Here is a 24397-nt window from a genome sequence, read left to right as displayed (position 1 = left end):
AAAATGTATCTATTGAGGCTTGAAAAAGAGATATAAACACTAGTTGGAGTCAATAAAACCAAACATATATATCTATCAATTTTTTTTAGTTATGCATACTCGTTAGGCAAGTCATTCAGCCATTAAACGAAAATAAAAAATTTAAATTCCAAAGAGTCTAGGTCGTTCCATTCGTTGGACGAGTCAAAGAACTCATGGTTGTTGGACCATTGGACAATGCCTAATCTTGTTGGGAAAAATTGTTGAATTTTCACTCTAATACTTAGTCATAAGCCAAGTTTTTGCTATAAGAGCTCACCTCTAGGAGTGACTTGTTAGGCAAGTGACGAGGACCATTGGACAAGTGTTTAAAATTTAAAAACTCCTAGGATTGTCTAGCTAGGTGAGCTTATATGCTCATTAAGAAAAAAAAAATCTCGTAAACTATAATATAGTTTAATAGTGAGATAAAGTTTTATTTTGATATGTGGGGTTTAGTAGAGTATGGCCTTATGCCATAATATACTATTGATCTTATAATTGTTTTATATGATTATTGTTTTGTATGATGAGAGTTATAGTTATTTCCAATTAAGAAATACTATGTTGCATGATTGTAAGATATGTATTGAATGAAGAATCTGAAGAAGATTATTCTCAGTTTAGTGATTATCATGCTCTAATAGATAAAGATTAGTTTGTGAGAGTGTATGGAGGTTATTGCATTTGGAGTGTGGTGTGAAAAAGAACTATATCCCACTAAGTGAGAGAACTTATCATGTCATATGACACAATTTAGCTCTTGAGAGGTCAGGCCAAATAGAGTCAAGACTTATGTCATAATATAGTGAAAGACTATATGACAAGTGCAAAATTTTTAATTTAATTTAACATATAAGTCTTCTGAAGGAAGAATATCAGTAATAATTATTGTTTTACAAATTATTCATGTAAGATTATCAATTATGACGTGAGAGGATATCAAATCCTAAAATGTTTTGTATCCGAAATGTTTGATTTATAAAATCATACTAGTTTACCCTAATTTGCAAGGTTTTCATATTGTATGCAGATTACAATTTTCATATTGTGTGCTACACATAAATAAATGTAAGTGGAAGAGTTCAACAATTATAGATTAGGGAGTATGGACACATGTAGATTTGCATTTGTGTAGTGTGTATACAATATTTATGGCGAAAGTTATAATGTAACTTCTATTTTAATTTAGGGAGATAACATTGTGCTATACTCTTTTTAAGATATTATTCTAAATTTTTTAATATATTTCACTTTTTAATAATTTTTATTTATACTTTAATGTCTTGAAAATTTAAGAATAATTTTTATATTTATAGTTCACAGTCTATGTATGAACTTGTTTCAATAAATATGCATTAAATATGTTTTATATAAATTTGGTTCAAGAGAAAATAGAAGAATGGCCGTTTTCAATTTAAATGCAATAATTAAAGTTAAATTTTTAATAATATAAGTTTGTAAGGGTTAAAATTAACCCAATTTAATAAAGAAAGATAAGTTAGATTAAATTATAAAATTAATCATCTCAAAAAGAATTAGACTTCATTTATCTTATCTAATAAGAGAATTTAGTCATGCAGTGTATGAATTTCGAATTTTTTAACTATTTTCATATCTCACCTTGATTAGGTTTTAGCTTACTAAACACCATAAACTAAACTAAATGAATGAGATTTACATTTAATAAACAACATTAAAACACTAAAGTATTTGTCAAGGGCATTTAAATAAAAAAAGTAGTAACTTCAATACAAATTTGAAAGAATTTATTAAAATTTGACATTCTCATAAAATTATGAATAAAGTATTTAATATATTCTTTTAATAAATATACACATACACTATTTTTTGTATTTTTATTTTCCCTTTTTGTATATTACTCGTATTATATTATCATTCTAATATCCTAGAATAAAAATTTAACTAATAAAATGTTTAATTTATTTATTAAATATTCATTTATTTTGATTTTGATGAAAAAATCATTTATGTAATTAAATAAAAAATAAATATAAAATATAATTTTTATTTAAACAAAAAATTTTAATTATTTTCGGTTTGAATGAAATGAAAATATTATATAAAATAACTTAAACTTATAGAAGCAAGCAGTTTAAATAAACAAACATATTATTAGAAAAATAATCTGACGTTTATGTTATCAGAAATTTGCTCGGTGAATAAACATAAAAGCAAATGTCATTTTCATTAGGACATACAATCCTAAAACAGCTACCTATAAATAGGTATATCTTTTCTTTCATGTTATTTGACGTTTCATATTTACTAAACATAAGATAAATTTCTAAAATAAAAAAAAAGTAAATATTATTTTATAAATTAGTTTTCTAATTTTAGGTTTAAACTTAATTTCTCATATAATATTAAAGTAATTTAAAAACATGCGGTAGAGAAATTCAAGTTGAATATATTTTGGAACCTACTATTAAATTGATATAAAATAATTTATAAAACTTCACACTCAATATATATTCCACAAACATTGCTGATGCTGTCAAGTAGCACCACGTCCCCTCCAGTTGGATAATCTTTTACAGTTAATATACAACAAACATTGCTCACACTCAACATACACTTAATAATATTTTAATAAATAATTAACTACTTCTAACTTTGATGTGTTTTTATAGTTAACCAAACAATCATATAGTACACTAAACATGATTTTCAAATAACATTTATTTTCTTCACTTTTATTCGTCACTCAAAACAAAAAATTAAGCATCTTTAAATTATGTATGACATTAAGTACTTAAACAAAAATCAACATATGCATAGGATTTAATGTCACAAACAAAACAACTAGTTTGGTAGCTTAGGTACTAAAGGAGAAGTGAGGGTCACCTTCTGATCATACATTTTCCACTTTTATAGTATTTTAAACTATAAACGTCTTTATCACATCAAACTTGTCTGCACACTATTAGATCATAATCAACATCTCCATTTAAAATCAATACATGAAATAATACTTAAATAAAAAAAACTATAATATTTTAAAACTGAAGAAGTGTATCTTTTTTTGGAAAAAAAAACTAGGTAACACTATAGACAGTAGAGGAGAATAATTAAGTGTCATGAACAATGACATTTGAATATGAAACCACCACAAAATTCAAAATAACCTCCAAACCCACCTGTTTTAGTTATTATTTTTAATTCAGAAAAAAAAAACAAAACATGCTATCCCAACTGGTCAGTGCATTCTGAGTGATTATAAAGAATGTAATTGATTTTGAATACTAATTAAATAGATATGTGATAGAAGCTAATAATAAAATATTTAAAAGAATGATAAGTTGATATCATTGTTATTTCCTAAGACCCCAATAATCTTCTTTTGTGTCCAAAATCTTTAAAAAAAATAATATTCACGTGCCTTGACTATATATATTTGAAGCTCCGCACGCAACCCTAATTAATTAAACGGCAACTTGGTATTGTTTTAATAATTTGAACATTTTTGGTCCCATGGTTTCATTATTAAATCCTAAATAAATGAATTGTGCGGCTAGAAAGAGTTCTCTGTTTGGAGTAACTACGAAAATAGACACGACAGTAGTACATGCCTTATTCACCCAAACTAATAATGAATTGCATTATGTGCCCTACTTTTCCATTTTATTGAATTCATGAACTGAAATATGCATCAATTGTCTATTATTTTTCTTCAAAACATATCAACCATTCACTCATCTTCATCTACAAGCTATACACTTTACTTAAATTTATTTGAATTTTTAATATTTATTGTACTATATGTCTGGATATAATATACACATTCTGAACAGGAATATGCCAATTTAAATAACATTATCAATGATTTAAATAGAAAAGAAAAATACAGGTTAAAAATATAGTTATTAAAATTTTTTACGATATATTTATTACAATATTAATTATTTAACCCATCTTATCTGAATTATTTCAGCATCGAAATATTTTTAACAAATATCCTTAAATAGTTGGAAAATAAATTATTTAAATATCAACCAGATAACTTAACAATAAAAAAAAATTCAATTCACATCATCTTCTTTTGTGTTTGATGGTTGTCTTGAAGGTCTTATATGGTTGATTGATTTCCTTGCTTTCAATTATGAGTGTAGCTTGAAGAGCAAGTAGTTTCTTCATTTACTGATTTTTCAACAACTAATGTTGCCCATTTATGATAACCCAATTCAATAAACCCCTTTACTTTTATTTTCATTGCGTCATCTTTATTCAAATCACAATTCCAACTTATTTCACCAATCTTCTACTTTAATTTCAAAGGTTAGCCTTAAAAAAATAAAGTTAAAAAATATATTTTGATAATACATAAATTTTTTTTTATTTAATATTATTTTTTAGTGTACTTTTTTTTAAAATATAAAAAATTTATATTTTTATACGTGTCAAATAAATATAAAATTGTCGTCTTTCCATGATAAAGTTTTCATGTTATAGATCGATTTCAGGGCAATTACAGTTGGTACTTGCAATAATTACCAACTCATTCTTGAAATAAGAGAATTTCATTACCTATAAATTTATATGCTTTTACTTTATGCACACCCTCACACTTTTCGAAATGACCTTTTTAACTCTATAAAGTCACTCAAATTACATATTTCACAAACTATCTAGAAAAAGTCGTTTAGAATTTATAAATGAGTTTTTCACAATGAAATTTCCAAAACAATTGAAATACATTTTGAAACGATCTTTCTGAAATAACATTTTCTAAACAAACTTTTTCGACTTCAAAAATAAAAAACTTTCCAAAATGCTAAACATCAAATTTAAATAAAGGGTAAAATAGTAAATACCAATGTTAAAGAAAGGACAGCATAATATATTAAAGAAAAAGGATTATAAAGAGGTATATATTGTTGTTGTTTAGTCATATAAATTAAAAAGCGGTACAAATATAAAATAATTATAATTTTCTGATTTCTTTTTTATTCTTTGCACATCAAATAACACTTTCAAACTTTTTTGAATCTATTAGAATTTTAAATCTATTGTCGTAAAGGAAACATCAAAGAAATCAATTATCATTTGTAGTCTTTTTTGGTAATGATCTCATGGATTAAATTGCAGAAATGTCAATATGTTGATTTTAAATATCTGTATCTCTATTATTCTCCTAAACTATTGGATTTAAAAGACATTTCTCAATATCTCTCAATTAAAAGAGATTTACCATTCTCCAAATTTAAATTAATTGAATCATTTAATTAAGAAACCGCAGCTTAGTTTTCCAATGTATAAACATTGAAATTTGAAATAAACATTAACATTTCACATGACTCCTTTAGATTAATAAACATGAATCTATTTCTAAGGACAAATGAAAAAAAATGATTTTCAAAAAGTAACGTAATGCAAATTCAGTTCAATTCAAAATTCGATGTAATATAATATAAAAAAATTAATTACATATTACATGAGAATAATAATAATAATAATAAATAAGAATAAGAATTAATATTACATAAAATACATATTACATAAATATAATATAAATATGAATTAAAATTTATTACCTACGTTAAAAATATAGCAAATATTAAATTTAAGAAGTAAAGTCATAAAAATTGCATGAACGAATATATTACCTATAAAAAAAGAAGTGATCAATGTAATATCATGTCATTAAAAATTGATCATATTATATAAGAATAAGAATTTAATATTAATATGAATTTTAATTTAAAGTTAAATTAATATAACGTTAAGAATATAAAAATTAATATCATATTACATAAATAAATATAAGTTTAAATTTAAATTTATATAACATTAATTTAAAAAAACTTTGAATCATAAATATAAAAATTAAACCCTATTAACAATAAAAATAGGAATAGGTTTGAAGAAAAAAAGGCATATAATAATTAAAACACATTAAAAAATAAATCGTAATTGAAATTTCGCATGATGGGTATTGAATCAATCAGATGAAGAAACACTCTTTCCGGTTCAAACGATATTAATATTAATATGAATTTAAATTTAAAGTTAAAATGATATACCGTTAATCATATAAAAATAAGAAATAATATTAAATGAGTTTAAATATGAATTTAAATTTAAATTTGGTTTGCAATATAAGTTTATTAATTTAAAATTATAATAAAAAAGTAACAAAAATCCGTTAAGCGTGATTTAAGATGACCATGTTGTAAAAATAGGAATAACTGTGAAGAATAAAAAACACAGCAATTCGTTTTAATAAAGGAAAAAAAATAACTTTAAAATGTAGATTATTTCATTTGGTGTTAACAATTAGGGGTGGGCAAACTGCATTATTTGCACTGCACTATAAATCTATTACAATTAACTATAAAATAATTTAAAAAAACTGAACTGTACTAGAAAATAGTTCACAAAAACTGAACTAAACTACTTTTTAGTTCAGTTAACTACAAAACAATTCAGTTAACTACAATGCACCTTTTTCTAATAAATAAATGTAGTTTTGCACTAGTACAACTGTCAATGGCTAATCATCGATAGAGTTAAAAGAATTAGTTCAATTTGATTTTTTTTTAATAATTACAAACAAATAAATTAATATTCAATAACATCACAGCATTTAAAAAAATTAAATTATAAATCTATATAATTAGAATTAGTAAATAATTATAATAAAAAATTTGAAAAAATTAATGAAATATTATTGGTACTATTTTATCATATTATTAAAATTAAATTAATAACTATAATTATTTATCATTACTATTTATTATTAATTTAAAAATATAAAATGTCTAAAATTTGATTCTCATATTAAATATAGTTTAATTTAATAATATAAATTTGTTTATATATTATTTTATATAGATTAAAAACTTAATCTCTAAAAAATATTTCTGTTTATCTCTGTTTTGCGTTATTCGAAATATTTTTATTTTGACAATTATCTAGTTTAATATAAAAACTCTCATCTTTCTTCTCTTCTCACCTTTTTTCTGAATTCTCATATATATATATATATATATATATATATATAATATTATATTTTATAATTATTTACATAAGTACTTTTATCTTTTTATTTTTACAATTATAGTTAATTTTATTAAGTTATAAAAATAATTACCAGTTTTTGAAATATAATTACAATATAATAAAATTTAGTTTTTTTTAAAATAGATAATTATTTTAGTATAAATTTAATAATATCATTTTATTTTAATAATTATTATAATAATAGTTAACTTTTTAAGAACAACTAATTAATACAAAAATTAATACAAAAATTATTTATCATTACTATAATTATTTATCATTACAATTTAATTATGTTGTGGATTGTCTAAACTTAAGAACAACTAATTAATACTAAAATTAAATCAGAAATAAAAACTTATAAGTTTAATATGAGAAAATTAAATCTAAAATTGTAATAATAGAACGTCAACATGACCATCAACAAAAAATATTTATAACCATAGTGAATCGATGATTGAAAGAAAAAAATGATAGAAAAAGACTTTACCACAAAGCATGGTAGAAGATAAACATAAAAGAGATAGTTTATGCATAGCACTGTAACTATAAAGGTTCAATTTTTTAAAACTAAACCACAACATAGTATAATTTAGTTATCAGTAAAAATAGTTTAGTTTTTATAGTTTAATATAGTATAGATAATCTATAGTTTAGTGCAGTTAAGTTAATTATGCCCAGCCCTATTAACAATCTTATAACTATGTCAACCCATATAAAATCAGCCAACAATTGTTTAAAAAACAACAATTTTTCAAAAAAATCACATTAAATAATAACACAAATGTTAAAGTGGATAAAAAAATAGATTTTTATGCCACAATTGTGAGTGTTCTTCTGTGATGATTTTATTGACACAAATATATGTAACACAAAATCACCGACCAATGCATGTTAAAAACAAAAGAAATTAGAAAAATGAAACAAGACAGCAAGGTACAAAATAAAAAATGTGTAAAAAACCATACACATCAAACACATGTATCAATACAAACTCCAAAAATACATTGATTAATCAATCAATGCTGCATAATAAAAGAACGAAGAATAATAGAAAGGTTGACAACACAACATGAAAAAAAAAACATAAAGAATAACAGAAAGGTTAAAATAAATAATTTACATAAAAAGGAACACGGTGAGTTCAAAATAAAGTAAAACAGCTGAGAAAGAACATACAACAATTGTATAAAACAGATAAAAAAACTAGCCTGTGAAAACCCTAATGTCCAAAAAAATTAAAGATCTATTAAACGAAAGAAAATGGAAAATAGAGAGGAAAATAAACAAATGGAAATCAAATCCATACAACAAAAATGAACAATAAAAAAAATATGAACCATAAACAGAAAAGGAGAGCGACAGAGAGAGTGAACAATAAAAACAAAAGGTGGGATAAGAGGAGGAAAGTGAAGTTAGAAAAGAGATACTAATGTGTCGGCAGACAACTTGAATATTAATTAACTATTAAAGGTACAAAGTTTTGGTCAAAATAGAGCTGTTTGAAGACAGACTTTTAAGACGATTAACAAAAGTCTCATGAAATGAGATTTGGTACACGCCTGGTGGCTAATCTGACTAAGCAAAATCTACGCTGCAGTGTCTTTTTTCTTCTTAGGCAATCTGTATCCACCAACAACACAAGCATGGTCCCTCTCAAATGGTTCGAGGGTGACTTGCTCGAATGGCTTGAACTGATCAGCCTTCAACTTGTTCACTTCGCTTTCAAACACTGCCTCCGCAGGAACTGTTGAGTCTATGCAGTTAGCCTAACAAACCAATGAGGATGATTTAGCAAGTGACCACCATTCACACACAAAATAACAATTAACAGTCATTCACCAAACAACAACGATAAACAACGTCCAAGAGGATGATCCCCTTTACTCATACACAAGTTTCTTGTGTTACGTTATATAAAAGACCCATGTTAAAAAAACAGCATCAGTAAGTGGGAAACTTCGATCACCCTTTTTCACAGGTTCTCCTTATTGACCAGACTACAGAATATAGTGAAAGAATCATACCTTGATTGAAATAACAAAATGACCTCCCGCTTTGAGATAATATGAAGCATTGAGCCCCAAAATCCTTGCCTGCAATGGTAAAAAAAAATACATAACAAGGCTGAAATATAAACTAACTAAAAGTTTTGTACTATTAAGTGAGCTTTAATCTCCCATTTCTACTAGCAAAAGGTTAAAAAATAAAGAATCCAAAAATTAAAATGAGAAGAAAAGTAAACTGTAAAATGTATAAGCTGGAAATCATTCATCGAAATATTAAAATGTAAAAAGCATTCCTTAAAACAGAATGGGGAAAATGCAAAAAAATATCAGTGGAACGCTGTTCATTAAAAAAGAAAAAAAAAACATTTAAAAGACAAATTGAAGTGCATCAGAAACTCGGGTTTGCATCATTCATGATGTCTTGAAGGGGAATCCGAGTTACTCGTCATGTGCACATGTTAACTCTTTTGAACAAATGACATGACAAATGAGTAATACACAATATCAAACTCAATAATAAAACTAAAATTAAAAAAAAATCCCGGACCTAATTATTCAAAACCGGTACACAAACAAGCATAATAAAATTAAAACCAATGAGACAGCCAATATTAAAAAAAAAAACAAAGTTCTTTATACAACAATATTAAAACACTGAAATCAATGTGCATCAGAAACCCGGTTCTGCATCAACAAAGATGTCTTGAAGGGGAATCCGAGTAACTTGTCAGAAGCACTGATTGTTCCAATTGGAAAGACTATTCAAATAAAATTTTAATACAGGAAGAAAATAGTAAGATAACAAAATGTAAAGGTGTAGAAACAAGAAAAATATACACACGCAAAGCTAGTGTTTGCCAACCAAACAGAAGAATGAATGAATTGAAAGCAATAAACAAATCACATGGCCCAAGGATTGAAGTAAATCACAGTTTTGCAAAACTAGTAAGGTGAGGCAGAAGACACTCTCAAGAATGATTAAGGTATTTAAACCACACCTGATCAGGCTGGGCAACATCAGAAAATATGACATCAACCATACCAACTAACATCCTGTACTTAGCGGGATGTCTGGCATCTTCAATAATGGGTATAACATTAGTACGCTTCTTTGCCATATTGACCAAATCACGTCCACTTCTATGAGAAAATTCAACTGCATAGACAACTCCTGTCTGTATACAAAGAATATAATCATCCCTTCTATTTTTTTCCACAAAACTAATATTGTGTAATTCAGAATATACTTACTGGGCCAACAATGTCAGAAACGTGAGAAACAGTTGTGCCAGAAGCAGCTCCTAAGTAAAGGACTCTGGCACCAGGTTTCTTTACAAGGTACAACGCAAAAAATAAGAAAAATGTTAGAATAGTGAATAAAAGGAAATAATAAAATCAGTGTAAAGGTAACGAGTAAAAATCTTACGATCCATATGTTATCAACTCCACCAAGGATGGCAGCAGCCAACTTCGAGCGGAAAGGGTTCCAAATTCTGTACTCGTCTTTGGAACCATCTTCGTTCTGATAATGAAAATTACGTTGGAACCTTCATCTACTAAATCAAAAACAGACAGGGAGCGGGAGATTGAGAAAGAAAATAACCTGAACAGTGACTCTTTTCTCATTGTAAACAGCTTCACCAGGAACAAGATTCTTAGTGACAAGAGCGTCTTCCTTACCCTTGGCAATAAAAATACCCTCATGTCTATGTGGTTGAACCACGACCTTGCTCCCTCCCTTCATTCCACCACGGCCACCACCTCTACCTCCTCCACGTCCACCACCCCTGCCTCCTCCTCTCCCACCACCTCTAGCTTTAAATGGCGTACCCCTGTCTCCTCCTCTTCCACCACCGCCCCTTCCTCTACCTCTGTCACCCCTACCACCCCTGAAACCTCCACCACCACCACGACCTGCACAAATTTAAACAAAAAGAAAGCTGTTACCACTACTACATTCTTCTATAATAAAAACGAAATCACTGAAAATTACAAACAAAATCAAAAGCATGCAGAGGAGTGGGTGCAAAAAAATCTGTCACCGAAGACCATTTCATAAAATTCTTATGTCATAATCATAATTTTCTTACCAACAACAGAAAAATTATCACAAGCCGAAAAACTTTATTGAAGAGTAAGGAAGCAGAGGAGTAAATATTATCATTCGGGATGACCGTTAAATAAAGTTCAAATGTAAAATATATGAACAACAACCATATTTCCTCCATCAACAAAATGAAAAATTATCAAACACCGAAAAAATCATCAAATTACAAGGAATCTGCAAGCAATGACCATATAAAGTTTCAATGTGAAGTGCATAAACTACACAGTTTGAATGCCCAGAAGAAAAAAAAATATTTTTTGGTAACAAATGCATTAAAGGTGTATTATCACCTCTGGGAGGAGCCATCTTGGAGAGCAGAGGTTGCAAAGGGCTACAGGTGAAGTGGAAATCGAATAGCAGAAAGTTGATAGTTAGGGTTTAAGAAATAGGGTTTTGAATTTATATAGGACAAATAGCGGAGCACCACCTTAACCCTAACGGGTCACAATCACACCCAGATGATCCGGCCCATTTTCTATACACTCCCCACTTTTTAATGGGATTAGCCCAATATTCCTTTAGTGATCTTTCATTTCATTTTTAGGAAATAAAAAATATATGCTTTAATTTTATAAATTTTTCATTAATTATTTTAGTTCATAATCTCAAATGTCACCGTGACACAAATCACTATGTGATAAATGATCACGATAAAATGTGATTTTAATATTTGAAAAATGTACTTTTACTTTTTTATTGACGAGTTTTGAATTCTCATTTCATAGTTCTTCTAGAAAAAGTTATTCTATTTGATATATAAAGTTTTGTGGATTTAAATGATTATTATAAGAGATTTATAAAAGGTTTCTTGTGACACATTCAATTTAAAAAGATTATGAGAGGAGAGTTGCTTCTACCTTACGTGTTTCACCTTACACCTCTCAGTTGATAGTTTTGTCTTTTATTTAATAAATTTGAAACAGTGTATAATGATGGTTTAAGAATTTTTCAGCCACCAACAACCCTTAACTCTGTACTATTGTACTATAACCCTAACTTCTTGCATGCACACCATCTCATTTCTTCATTATTAACCATGTATTATAAGCTTGTCATGTACCCCATCTCATTTTGTCACGGTTTTATTTCTTCCTTCCTTGTTTCATTGAGTTTTATTTGTGAGAGGTTATATTGTAAGGATACATTGGGGGTGATCGTGGTAGTCGTGTTGTGATGGTTCATGGAAGAAAAAGGTGTTGGAAGAGATTCAGGCGTTTCGAGAGTCTTTCACGAGGTTAGTACAAAGAGAAATGCACATTAGCACCCTTAATCGGCGTTGGAAGATCAGTTTAAGATGCATCGGAGTTCGAACACTGGTTTTTGTAGTGTTGTAGTTGGAAGTTCGACTTGTTTTATGTTTTATATATATTATGCTTTTTTATTATTTGTTTACTGTTTTTATATTTATTTATTTAAATTGCATTATTTATCATCATATTTATTTTTATTATTTTGTTGGTTTAAATCATCGGATAATCCTCGTATTTGTTGGAGAATCTCAAGTGGGTCATCTAGTTTTCAAATGTCTCAATTGGGTCGATGGTGACGTGTTTATGTTAATGTGCATTGTTTTATTATGTGAAATTTTTATTTAAACTAAAGAATTATGACATGGCAAAATTTAATTGGTTTATGTTAAAATAATGGATTATGGATTGAGAAAGGGTAAGGGAAAGAGTGAATTGAAAAGGGAATTAATGATTTGGAATTCGAAGACCATTAACCATCGCGCGTTCTTTATCCAATCAGGCCATGGGCCTCGCCGCTCGCCGCCGGTCGCGGTCGGAGCTTCGTTGATCGCCAATCTTTTATTTCATACTTTCTATAACTTTTGCATTTATCCTCTGTCCCAAGTATTCTGCTAAAATAACTAGCAGCTAGAATCGTTCTTCAAACATCATGATTCTTGAATTTAAACCTAAAAAAAATAAAAAAAAAACGTCTCCCAATGGAAGTCATAGGCCAATCTTGTACTTTAGAGCAAATTGCTTTTAATTTGAGAAGCAAATTAGCAAAGTTTGATGCCATTAGATTCAAGATTTCATGTACATTCAGTTTGCACTTAGTGAAACCTTCTTTGTAGGCATGTTTATTGCAAGATGGAAGTTGAGATATTGAAGGACTCCTACAAGCACCTTTAGACAAGACTTGAATCATATTAATCATGGAACAGAAGAATAAGCACAAATAAATCCTTTTGTTGTAAATGAATTGTATTGAAGATAATGTTATTTGCATAAATCTAGGACATTCACAAAGCATTGTTGCTGGGGATATGTATGCCTTAAGTATTATTTGAAGTAAACTTGTGAAGTAATTCTTTTAACTTCTTATTAATAAGATGATTATAGCCTTTGGGGAATAAATTCTTTATTTCAAAAATAATGTTATTGTATCATTAAAAAAAATATATTATTAACTACTTTAAAAGTCACCACTAAACAGAGTTTACTATTTTTAGTCACTTGTAAAAGATCTGTCTCGACTATTGAGCACAATCATGGTGTTTATTCATGGATGAATTTAAATTCTTATTTTCTTTTAAAAGTAGGGAGAAGGGGGGAGCATAGAGCTATACAAGTGTGACTAATTTATCTCTTTGCTAGATATTACTGTAGATGTTTTACTCCTGAAAGAACCCACTTGATTGAATACAATCTGAAAGTCAATTTGCTCTTGATCACGGTGTTTATTAGTTGATCACTTTGGGATCAATTTCATTCTTCATAGAACATGTAGAACGAGATGAGAGGCCTGCCAACTTTCAGGATTCGACCCTCTATCCACCAGAGCTTTAAAGTGTCTGATGAACATTGCCAATTAATGATATACCATAAACTGTTTTCTGAAGAGCATATATAAAAGCTGAAGCTAGAAATCTTGCCTATGCCAAACGTACATATGTGTGGTGTTGGAACTGATTGCCCACTTCAGACATAGCTTTTCACAAAATTGCATATCTCTCTCTCATCCTCGATGGTCCCATCAGTAACGAGAAAAATAACAGGGACCAAATCAGTTGATTTCTCAAGTAAAAGGCAAATATATCAAAATAGATCAACCTCATATCCTTACTGTTAACATCACAAGCACTGATTTGCAAATCCTTGATTTCTCATCAATAAATGCAGAATCACAATAAACTCAGGCACGACGATGAAGAACAGAAAGAGTCGAGGAGTGATTGGCGCCGGCTAAGCTCTGACCGCGACCGAGGGTTGGCGACGAGACCCATGGCCTGATTGGATGAAGAACGAGTGGTGGTTAATGGTTTTCGAATTCCAAATTCCCTTTTCAATTCACTCTTTTCATGACCCTTTTCAATTCCTAATATATTATTTTAACATAAACCAATTAAATTTTGCCACGTCATAATCCTTTAATTTAAATAAAAATTCACATAATCAAATAATGCATATAAGCATAAACACATTAGCATTTGTTAACACCGTTTGTGAAAACTTAACGGACATGATTTAATTGACTTAATTTTTTATTTAATTTATAAGATTTTTCTATTCATATAATATGTTAAATGCTATTTTTTAAATTTAGTTTTATGTTGTTTTAGTTTTATGCTTTTATTCAGGTGTTTTAGTTTTATGCTGTTTTTTATTTCGTTATATATTTTTATAATAAATATGTTTAAAATGTTTTGTATTTAAATTATAATATGTTAATATTTTATGTCATTATTTAAATTGTAATAATTTTTGTTTTATTTTATTTTTTGTTTTATTTATTAGGTGATTTTTATGTGTTATTCTTTTTCACTGTTATGATTTTTTAAATATTTTGTTGTCATTATTAACTGTATTATGATTTTTTATATATATTATACTGTTTTAATTGTGTTATGATTTTTTATATATATTATACTATTTCCTTTGTTTTTTATATATATTATACATATTAATGAAGTTTTATTTATTTTTGAGTAATTTTTTATTAAGTATTTAGTTTAATATATTTTATGTTATTTTGTATTTATTATATACATTTTGTTATGTGTTAACTTTTTAACTTTTGATTTAATTTAAAATATTTTATGTTATTTATGATGTATTAGTTAATTAATTAGGTGTTATTTTTTAACTAGTAGTTAATATTTTGTTAATAACTACACAACACGCAGGGGACTCATGAGCTTCAACGACACTAGTAATGACATGCTCTGCATACCGCAACCAATTTAGATCAATTGCAGGAATGTCTAGTATCAAAAGACTTTCATGCGACCGTGGTATAATCTGCTGAAAATCGAACTGATGCAACACGCGTTCAGGCAAATGTTGATGAATCATGTCGCCTATTCGGATCCATCTCGAAATCATAGATTTGGTCATGAATAGGCAAGTACGTCTATGCGAAATGTATGGATGCCAAATGACTGCATCATAAGTGAGAGCATCTAGATATGTCCGCCCCTCTGTCAAACTCCAAACATACCTCAAAGGTAGGTATCGTGAAGCCCATGGATCGAGGTCTATGTACCTCCCTAACACTTGCCTCCTTCCCATGCCAGGAAGGGGCTCATATATCCAACTCTACAAAAAATATTACTTAAATTGTTTTATTCATTCCTAAAACATATTAAAATAAATTTCTAAAACTAAAAGGTACATGTAGAATAGTGGAATATTCAACTATCAGCCTGACCTTAGTGAAACTAGCATCTCTTAGCTGCTCATAAGTATGTGCCAATGTCGCTGCTCCCCAAGCATATCTCGCATAAGCATTCAAGTCTCGCAAGAGAAGGAGGTACGAAACTCGAATCAGAGTGTCACTTTTATTCGTAAAAATTGTGCATCCAAGCAGATGCAGCAAGTAGGCCCGAGGAGCGCACTCTCAAAGCTCTTGCTCAATGCACTCCTGGTAGACCTCGCAGAGCCAGCTCAGCCTAACTTTTGGACCGCGTGACTGTTTCATCTCAATTGTAGCTTTCGCGCGATCCACGCCAAGCAGTTCCATAATAAGAGATTGAGCCTCCTCATACTCTAACTCCTCGACCTCACAAAATTGACCCATGATGGGTAGGAGGAGCAGATTAAGGACGTCATCTAATGTGACGCTCATCTTACCTACCAGGAGGTTGAAAGTATTCGTCTCCAGGTGCCACCTCTCTGCAAGGGCAACGATCGATCCATGATCGACATACTCGTATGATAGGTTCACTAAGAAACTCAACCCCGACATGGAGATACAAGGCTCAATAGTCTCATGGTACATTCTAAAATGTTTTAGGTTTTTTCCCATGGGAGATCACCTTCATCTCCCTTCGATCCTACGTAAAAACACAAAATTATATAACAAAAATAAATTAACAATTAACGAACAATTAACATTTAGGTTGATGACTAACCTAGTCTTGCCATATGGCAAATGCAACATGCTGGGTATAATAGGTCAGCAAGGAGGTGTCATGTGGACCTCCTGGGCATCCACCATCTTCATCTTCATATTCTTCCTCACCAACATCCTGTTGCCGAACATCCTCCTCCTCCTCATAATCATCCTCAACATACCCCTGTTGCATATACTCATCCTGCTCCTAATGCTCATGCTCATGAATGACGTCCACACGATATTCTTCTACGCGTCTTCTACGAGCAGATGTCGTAGGTTGTCTCCTTTCATTATGTGATGAAGATGAAGGCTCACCACGAGAAGATGATGCACCTCTAGTTCCAAACTTTTATATTAACCAATTATATGCAAATTAAATTATATTATATGTATGGTTTATAATAACAAACAAATAAAAAAAAACATATAATTACATAATAAATATTGAAACAAATAATAATTAATAAAAAAAATTATTAATAATAATTAGTTAATAAATAATACTTAAATAACTACAAATTATAACAACAACATTAACAATTAAAAAATAAATTAAGAAACAAAATAATAAGTCAAAAATTAAAATTTAAGAATAATAAATATTATTTAAATAAATAAATAATTTCAAAAACATTACATATTAACAAACAAATATAAATTTCAAATTAATTACATATATAAATAATATTTAAATAAATATCAAATATAATAAAAATTAAAAATTAAAAAAATAATAACAATTCAATAAAAAAAGTTTAAAAAAACCACAAAAACACAAAAAAGTAACTTTAAATTAATAAACAAATCAAAAACTAAAAAAAATACAACAAATAATTAAATTATAATTCATATTGAAAATAAAATATCAATAAATAATAATGGTTTCAAAAAATTAACAAACAAATTTAAATTTCGAAATTAAGAAAAATTAATTACATTAAAAATAAAATTTAAATAAATATCAAATATAAAAATAAAATACAAATTACAAAATATTAACCGCAAAATATTTAATAATTAAATAAACTAATACAAAAAAAAATATAAAAAACAAATCAAATTTTAAAATAATTATATATAATAAAGCAAATAAAACGGAAAAGCTTTACCGCAATTCTAACTGCGGCGCAGTATGAACCACACTTCCAAGTACGACTAGCTCTCAACCGCACTTCCAAGTGCGGAGAGCTGTGCAACCATTCTTCCAATGTCGGCGTGCTCTCAACCAGTGCAGTCAAGGCATCGACCTTCGTCCCATCCAACCTAGAAATGCATCCATCCGGCCCAGAAATCTCAGCACATACAAATAATACACACAAACAATGCATACAAACAACACATACAAACAACACATACAAACACATATCAACACATATAATCTTTTCAATCATACAAAGCTTAAGGAAAGAACAACCAACATGGACGCCCAAGCTAAGAAGAACCACCACTGCAAAACGCTCACCACGATACCAGAACGACGTCCATCGAGGAGAGGTCTGTGCGCGGCAACAAGTAAAGTGATGGAGGAGGGGAGACAACAAGTAAAGTCAGGGAGGAGGGGAGAATGAGAGGAGCATTGCACGCGAGAATAGGGAAGAAGGGGGTGTAGGGTTTTAGAACGTGAAATGCGATAGAGGAGTAAGGGGTGAGTACTTGCTTTTAACGGTCACTCAATTAAAAGAAAAAGCACTAAAAAGATTCTTTGTGGTTATGTGCTTCTAATAGGGACACAATTGGAATAATAGAAAAATAGAAAGATGCATGGTGAGACTAGTGAGATGTAGAGATAAACACTCTCATAAGAGTTTTCAAAAATTCAAAATGAGATTGATCATGTTGGTTATCTAACTAAGTTTTATTTTAGATTTATTATGATGTTTCATATATATATATATATATATATATATATATATATATATATATATATATATAATTAGTGAAAGTATGTATAGTGTTATGTAAATTTGTGTTTATTTTTTTTATAATAATAAAAAATAATAAAATAATAATCATTATTATAATTATAAAATTAAATATAAATAATTTTTAAATTTTATTATAGATAATTGTTTTAATTTAAAAAATGGTTAAACTAAAAAGACGATAAAATAAAAAAAATAGAATTCTTATTTTTAGTATAATTATAAAAATGAGTATAAATAAATCTTATATTTTCATTGCAAATGGATCTTAACTATTTTGTAATTTTTTTATTATAGATAGTTATTTTAATTTTAAAAAATAGTTAAATTAAAAATAATGATAAGAAAAACAACAATTAAAAGTGTCAGTTAAAGGACAAAATAGTAAAAAGATTAATTTAATTTAAAAAACTATTATATAAAAGATAAAATAGAAAACAAATTAATATTATGATATTATTGTATTTTATTATTTTTATAATGTTTTTGGCTTGATTTTTGTATCGTATCTCTGGTATTTTATCTGTCAACTCACTTGATCATTGTTTTTGAAGAAGTATGACTACTTAAGATTGGAGACCTGGATGTGAATAAGATTTTATGGTACAGACTTAGGAATTGAGGCAAATAATATTTAAATATCTTTCTCTTTTTTTCGTTTTTTCAAAGTGTCTTTGAAATACAAAATTATAATAAAATTTTACATTTTAAAATGGATAATATATCATATGTATGCCCGATGGATTCTAATGATGATATTGGAGAGACTTGGAAACATTACTCAACGAATAATAATATAAGTATTGGTTAAAATTATATTTTGTTAATATTTTAGTATAATTTTTTCGACAAATATTTTAGTTGACTTTGAAGATTATAGGCTATGTTAAATATGTTTTTTTTTTTAATTTTCAAAAAGATTGAAATTAATCTCTTTTTAAAATTTTGGATTAAACGTTATAAATATGTTAAATGTTACAGTGAAACTTGTTAAAAGACTAATTCCAATTTTAATTTAAAGAGACAAAAAGAAATAAATTTAATCCTTGATATAGATAGTATAGATATAAAAGATATGAAGTAAATATATATATGAAAAGAATATTTTTATATAATATTATAGACAGTATAGATATAAAAGATAATTATTTTTTAATTATATTTTTATTTGTTATTATCATAGCATAAAATTAAGAATTATAGATTAGAGTACATTTCCCATATGTAGTATAAATATATAATTAATAATTTCCTAAAATAAACTAGGATAAAATTAAAGCAAAAAGATTCACAACATTAAATAATTTCTACATTAAGTTATATTTGTTTTAGTGAAAAACAAAAAGAGAGTAAAACAATACATGATTCCTAATCAAGAACAGCTGTAATAAGTTGCCATCCTTCTTGTTGTTGATAGTATTGAAAAAGAAATGAAGAAAGAGAAGATGAATTCGCCCAAAATTGTGATCCAAATTCCAAATATTCCAAGGCTAGTTGACTTCTGTTTGTAACTGAAAGTTGACTCTGTTTAGATCTTCCCCATTTATACGTGTTTTCTCACAAACAAACCCCGAAAACCAGAGGGAATCGGTTCGACTCTTTGAAGATTTGCAAAAGGGTACGTCCTTTTGAATACTCTTTCTTCAATTGTTTATAATAGATTCATCTGTCTGTGTTTCCCTGAATTATTTTGAATTGGGTTCTCGCAGGGTCACGATGGCTGCCAGCATGAAACAGATGTCTCTGATCGTGTCTTTTTTGGGCGTGGTATCCTTCGTTTTGGGAGTTCTTGCTGAAAACAAGAAGGTAGCAATTCAAGCATTTTGAATCTTAAATGGGAATGATACATTGACAATATATTTCAGCATACAAAGATGACTTCATGGTTCCTATTATTATAATATAATTGGTCAAATGATTGTTTTAGTCGTTGAAGTATTATTTTTTTAGTGTGATTCTGGAGACCTTCAATACCTTAATATTGCAGAAAATTGCTCTGGTCCTAATTGCGGGTTGGGGCACTCATAAAACCTTCGATTTTCGTCCATAATTGCAATTCCAAAAAGCTTCTCCAATTTGATGTAGGGGAATTGTTAAGATAAAGTTCAGATTTAATTGTTTAGTTGCTTAGTTGCATTTGGTGTTGATCTACAGGCAGAATTGCAGTTTCACCCTTAGTATTTATGTTTCATTCCAACAATCTGAGAAACATAGATTTGCTTTGAAGGTCATCATGTATTACTAGGATAAAACTTCAAGTTTGATGGGAGAATAACACTCGAAGTGCATGTAGAATTGTGTCAGTGTACTGAGTATTTTTTTATTTTATTTTTCAAAGAAAGTGGAAAACGAATCAGAAAATATCTTTGATTAAGAATTTTGAAAGATTTTATTTGAAAACCTTTTCGTAGAAAAGGTCAAAATTTGTAAATCAATGATGTTTTTAATTTTTTATTTCAATTCATTGTGTGTTATTAGAATGAACAATGGGGTCTGACCAGTTTATATTGGTTTCCATCGCTGACCTCAGAACCGTTGGCAATGGCTTCGGATAAAAGTTGAAGATGAAAAAAGTAGTCAAAGTCAAGCAAGTTCTCCAAACCTTAGCAAATTGAAAATGAAAACTATTTTCAGATAACAAAAACGAGAAATAGAGATAGAAAATATGTTTACAAACCAAACAACTCCTAAATTTCTTTGCAAATGGTTACCACCTAGTGCTAAAACTATTGATGTTCAGGGTTAATAATATAATACACTCATTACAAACATTAATTAAATAAAGAAAATATTGACAAGATTTGAAATCTGTGAAACATGTTTTAGAAAGGGTCTAAACATACTTTTGGAACTGAGCACACCATTGTGGAGATTCTTTTTCATTATTAAGAATCATTATATATTTTTGGCTTCTCAAGTGCATTTCATATAAGAGGTAATCAAATGGATTTATAACACATGATTTACATCTATGAGCGTATTGTATCCCTTGCGTGAGCCGTGATTGTTCTTTGCAGGATAAATGTGATTTCTTTCTGAAGCTTTCTGTTGATTCAGTTGCTATTTTCTTCTGTATTGACCAGTGATACTGATTCCAGTGATACTTTTGTTAATTCGTTACAGCCTGCTGCTGGAATACCTGTGACTGGTTTGAATGGTGCCTCTGTCACCTGCAAGTACCCGGCGGATCGAACTGTTGTATTGGGGTATCTTTCTGTAGCATTTCTTGTTGCATCCACTGTGGTGGGGTATCTGTCCTTGTTTTACCCTTACAAAGGAAAGTCAATTCCACAAGGGGTTCTGTTTAAACACACCACTTTCACCGTGTTCTTCAACATTTCTTTGTAAGTACTGCTTCCTGATCTTTGTTTATCAATTCTCAAGATTAAATCTTCAGGTGTTAAATTATAATGCATGATATAAATAATTCCTTTATTAATGATTGTACTAGGAGCTCATTCTTGGGGTGTTGTTTGAGATTACATTTCTGAATCTTATTCTTCACTGTGAAAGGGAGTAGCTATTTTATCATGCTTATTTTGTGTGCCATAGATTTTTCAGCCTATTTTCATTACTTTGTGATTCATTCAATGTAACATCTGAAATACTTATTTTACATTTTAAAAACGATCTTCCATTTGGTCCATTGACAAAACACTCGTGTGTTGGTCCAACAAGAATACACCTATGTTATGGACATGGTAAATGTAGAATGGTAATGGATGAACTAAGAATATTGAACCACCCTTGTAAAATCTTTGCAAAAGATTGTTTTGTTGGTCATAGTGACATTAGCTGCATTGCACTTGATATTGGGAATACCATGCATTCCATGAACAAATCATAACAGAAAACATTGGAGCCTACAAATATGTGATTTTGAATTTTGTTTAATGTTACTGTAAAAGGAGATAACTATGACTTTCTAATGTATATTCTGTCCTCATCTTTTCATAAATGACTTTCTTATAAGCAATGGTGTATCTACCTAGGTTCACTGCTGGATTAGCTGCAGCTTTGCTCTTATGGCCAACAATCACAGAACAACTTCACCTTACACACAATGTACACCATGATGTGAACTATGAATGCCCTACAGCCAAAACTGGTCTGCTTGGAGGTGGTGCCTTTCTGTCCCTTGATTCATCTCTCCTGTGGTTGATTGCCCTTATGTTAGCAGGCAATGCTCGTGAAGATTTCTTTGAAGAAGAAAGCAACGGTGTTGAGAAGGGTGAATATGGCACAGCCTCCTCTGATAATTATTATGATGCTGATTCAGGATTGAAGGAGAGTTCCTGAACTGCACTGCTAAGAGTAGAAATAAATGTTGCACTGCTACTTCTGTAGTTTCCTTTAAATATATCATTCTGAACCATTCACATGAAATATTGAATGTAAATACTTTAAATGTTTGTTCTACGTCAAAAGTTTGTAGTGATTAAGCACTACTGCAGAAACACATAGTTGTTTGTAATTTGGATTCCTTTTTTATAAATCTATCTTCTTTTAGTCCTTGAATTTCCCAGTTTTATATCAGAGCTACCTTGTTATAGATGGATCTTTTTTCTTCCTTTTGAAATGTTTATTGTCTTTAAAGCAACTGGTCTTATCTCTGATATAACAAATTAATAATTTATTTGTTGCGAAATGTATTGAAGTTGTACTATAATAATACTGCAGAGAACTTTGTAAATACATATAAAATTGGTTCATTGAGATTATTTGATCTCGTAAAGTATAAGGATGTGATGGAGCAGATCCCTTTCATACAACAAATCCCCATTTGTGGCTAATCTAATAACTTTTACTTTTTTTTACTAAAATTGATCAGACTAGATTAGGCCAAAATTGTATAGTTTGTGTCATCAAACACTTTGAATAACATAATTAAAGTCAATCACCATAGATCTAGATATTATCATAAATGTTAGTTTTAGGTTGTTAAAATCTTATGTGTAAAGAGCCACTATAACTTTTCTCATTGTAAATTTTATGTACTCCAGTCTAATGTACAGTAGGATTACATCTCGCAATATCATCTGATGTGATGATGTGATAGTTGTTATATGTTATCTTCAACAACTTATTTGAAAACAAAAAAATTCTTAGCCTAATACATATTTAATAACATGCAATCCTAACAATACATTATTGCTTATCGGCAATCCTAACAATACATTTTTTTTATCGGCAATCTTAACAATATATGAGTAATCAGCATCAGAATTGAGAAAAATTCAATAGTAAATAATACAATCATTAAATTTATTTTTTTAACTATACATATAATCGGTTTAACAACAATATAAAGAATCATTATATCATTTAATATTTGAAACTGTTTTAAATTTATGAATAACATTAAAAGATATATATTAGATATAATTAAAAATATAGTATTTTATAAATATTTAAAAATTATGTTAAAAGAAAATAAAAGTTCAACTAATAATTATAAATTGTTTACTATTATTAAAAATGTTTAAAAGTACAGTTAACAATAATAATAAATAATAATTAAGTTGTTTGGATCTTGTTTAATTTCACGAAAACATTTTATACAATAAAGTATTAGATGTGATAAGACGTTCTAAATAATGAGTCTCGCTTATTTTAATATTAAAAGTTCAAATATATAAATATAATTTCAATTAACGAATTTATTATCTAGAAGAATACTATTTTTCTCTTTTCATCTATTTGAAGAGCAGAAAGTGCATAAGTGATTACTAAGGCAAAGTCTTCAAGTTTATCCAGTAAGTTCTTTCAAAAGAGCTAGTTCATGCTATTTTTTCTAGTTTATGCGTTCTCCCATGCATGTGTATATTGTTTTGCCGCATGTGTCACATGAGTCTTCTATAAGACTTTTTGTTGATTAATGATTCTAATGTCATACCTTGATTATGTTTATGTGGTTTGTAGAGCTGATATAATTCCTTAAGTGGTTGGAGTATTTATAGGTTCGATATACC

General features: G+C 28.5%; 3 protein-coding genes and 2 non-coding genes across 5 annotated transcripts; 1 reads left to right on the top strand and 4 right to left on the bottom strand.

Annotated features, from left to right (window-relative positions):
- Positions 1 to 8468: 8468 nt before the first annotated feature.
- On the bottom strand, positions 8469 to 11600 carry LOC108336365 (rRNA 2'-O-methyltransferase fibrillarin 2). Its single transcript, XM_017572796.2, has 7 exons — positions 11448 to 11600; positions 10654 to 10964; positions 10477 to 10572; positions 10302 to 10379; positions 10049 to 10225; positions 9069 to 9137; positions 8469 to 8810 (listed from the first exon to the last, which is right to left on the bottom strand). Exons 1-7 carry the CDS (start codon positions 11461 to 11463, stop codon positions 8631 to 8633), a joined length of 927 nt encoding a protein of 308 aa, XP_017428285.1. The 5' UTR covers positions 11464 to 11600; the 3' UTR covers positions 8469 to 8630.
- LOC128193421 (small nucleolar RNA snoR60) lies at positions 9435 to 9505 on the bottom strand. Its single transcript, XR_008244642.1, has one exon. It is a non-coding gene; the product is annotated as a small nucleolar RNA snoR60 (small nucleolar RNA).
- On the bottom strand, positions 9717 to 9787 carry LOC128193422 (small nucleolar RNA snoR60). The gene has a single exon (XR_008244643.1). It is a non-coding gene; the product is annotated as a small nucleolar RNA snoR60 (small nucleolar RNA).
- A 4405-nt stretch (positions 11601 to 16005) lies between the features above and the next one.
- Positions 16006 to 16353, bottom strand: LOC108336958 (protein MAIN-LIKE 1-like). The gene has a single exon (XM_017573400.1). The coding sequence runs from the start codon at positions 16351 to 16353 to the stop codon at positions 16006 to 16008; it is 348 nt and encodes a 115-aa protein (XP_017428889.1).
- Positions 16354 to 19822: 3469 nt separating this feature from the next.
- Positions 19823 to 22943, top strand: LOC108337261 (uncharacterized). The gene is made up of 4 exons (XM_017573746.2): positions 19823 to 20043; positions 20135 to 20231; positions 21549 to 21769; positions 22418 to 22943. Exons 2-4 carry the CDS (start codon positions 20142 to 20144, stop codon positions 22722 to 22724), a joined length of 618 nt encoding a protein of 205 aa, XP_017429235.1. The 5' UTR covers positions 19823 to 20043; positions 20135 to 20141; the 3' UTR covers positions 22725 to 22943.
- Positions 22944 to 24397: the final 1454 nt, after the last annotated feature.

Source organism: Vigna angularis, chromosome 7 (assembly GCF_016808095.1).
Source record: "Vigna angularis cultivar LongXiaoDou No.4 chromosome 7, ASM1680809v1, whole genome shotgun sequence".
Lineage (NCBI taxonomy): Eukaryota > Viridiplantae > Streptophyta > Magnoliopsida > Fabales > Fabaceae > Vigna > Vigna angularis.
The sequence above is the reverse complement of the archived record's forward strand: the minus strand, read 5'-3'. Positions and strand labels throughout refer to the sequence as shown.

Bases quoted from the DNA above. Each gene is read 5' to 3' on its own strand.
- LOC108336365 (XM_017572796.2), bottom strand. The intron at 10,573-10,653 runs GTTATTTTCTTT...TTTCATTATCAG, and splicing joins AGAAAAGAGTCACTGTTCAG to AACGAAGATGGTTCCAAAGA. The intron at 10,226-10,301 runs GTAAGTATATTC...CTTTGTATACAG, and splicing joins TTTCTGACATTGTTGGCCCA to ACAGGAGTTGTCTATGCAGT.
- LOC108336958 (XM_017573400.1), bottom strand. From the start codon at position 16,353: ATGTCGGGGTTGAGTTTCTTAGTGAACCTATCATACGAGTATGTCGAT.
- LOC108337261 (XM_017573746.2), top strand. From the start codon at position 20,142: ATGGCTGCCAGCATGAAACAGATGTCTCTGATCGTGTCTTTTTTGGGC. The intron at 20,232-21,548 runs GTAGCAATTCAA...AATTCGTTACAG, and splicing joins TTCTTGCTGAAAACAAGAAG to CCTGCTGCTGGAATACCTGT. The intron at 21,770-22,417 runs GTAAGTACTGCT...GTATCTACCTAG, and splicing joins GTGTTCTTCAACATTTCTTT to GTTCACTGCTGGATTAGCTG.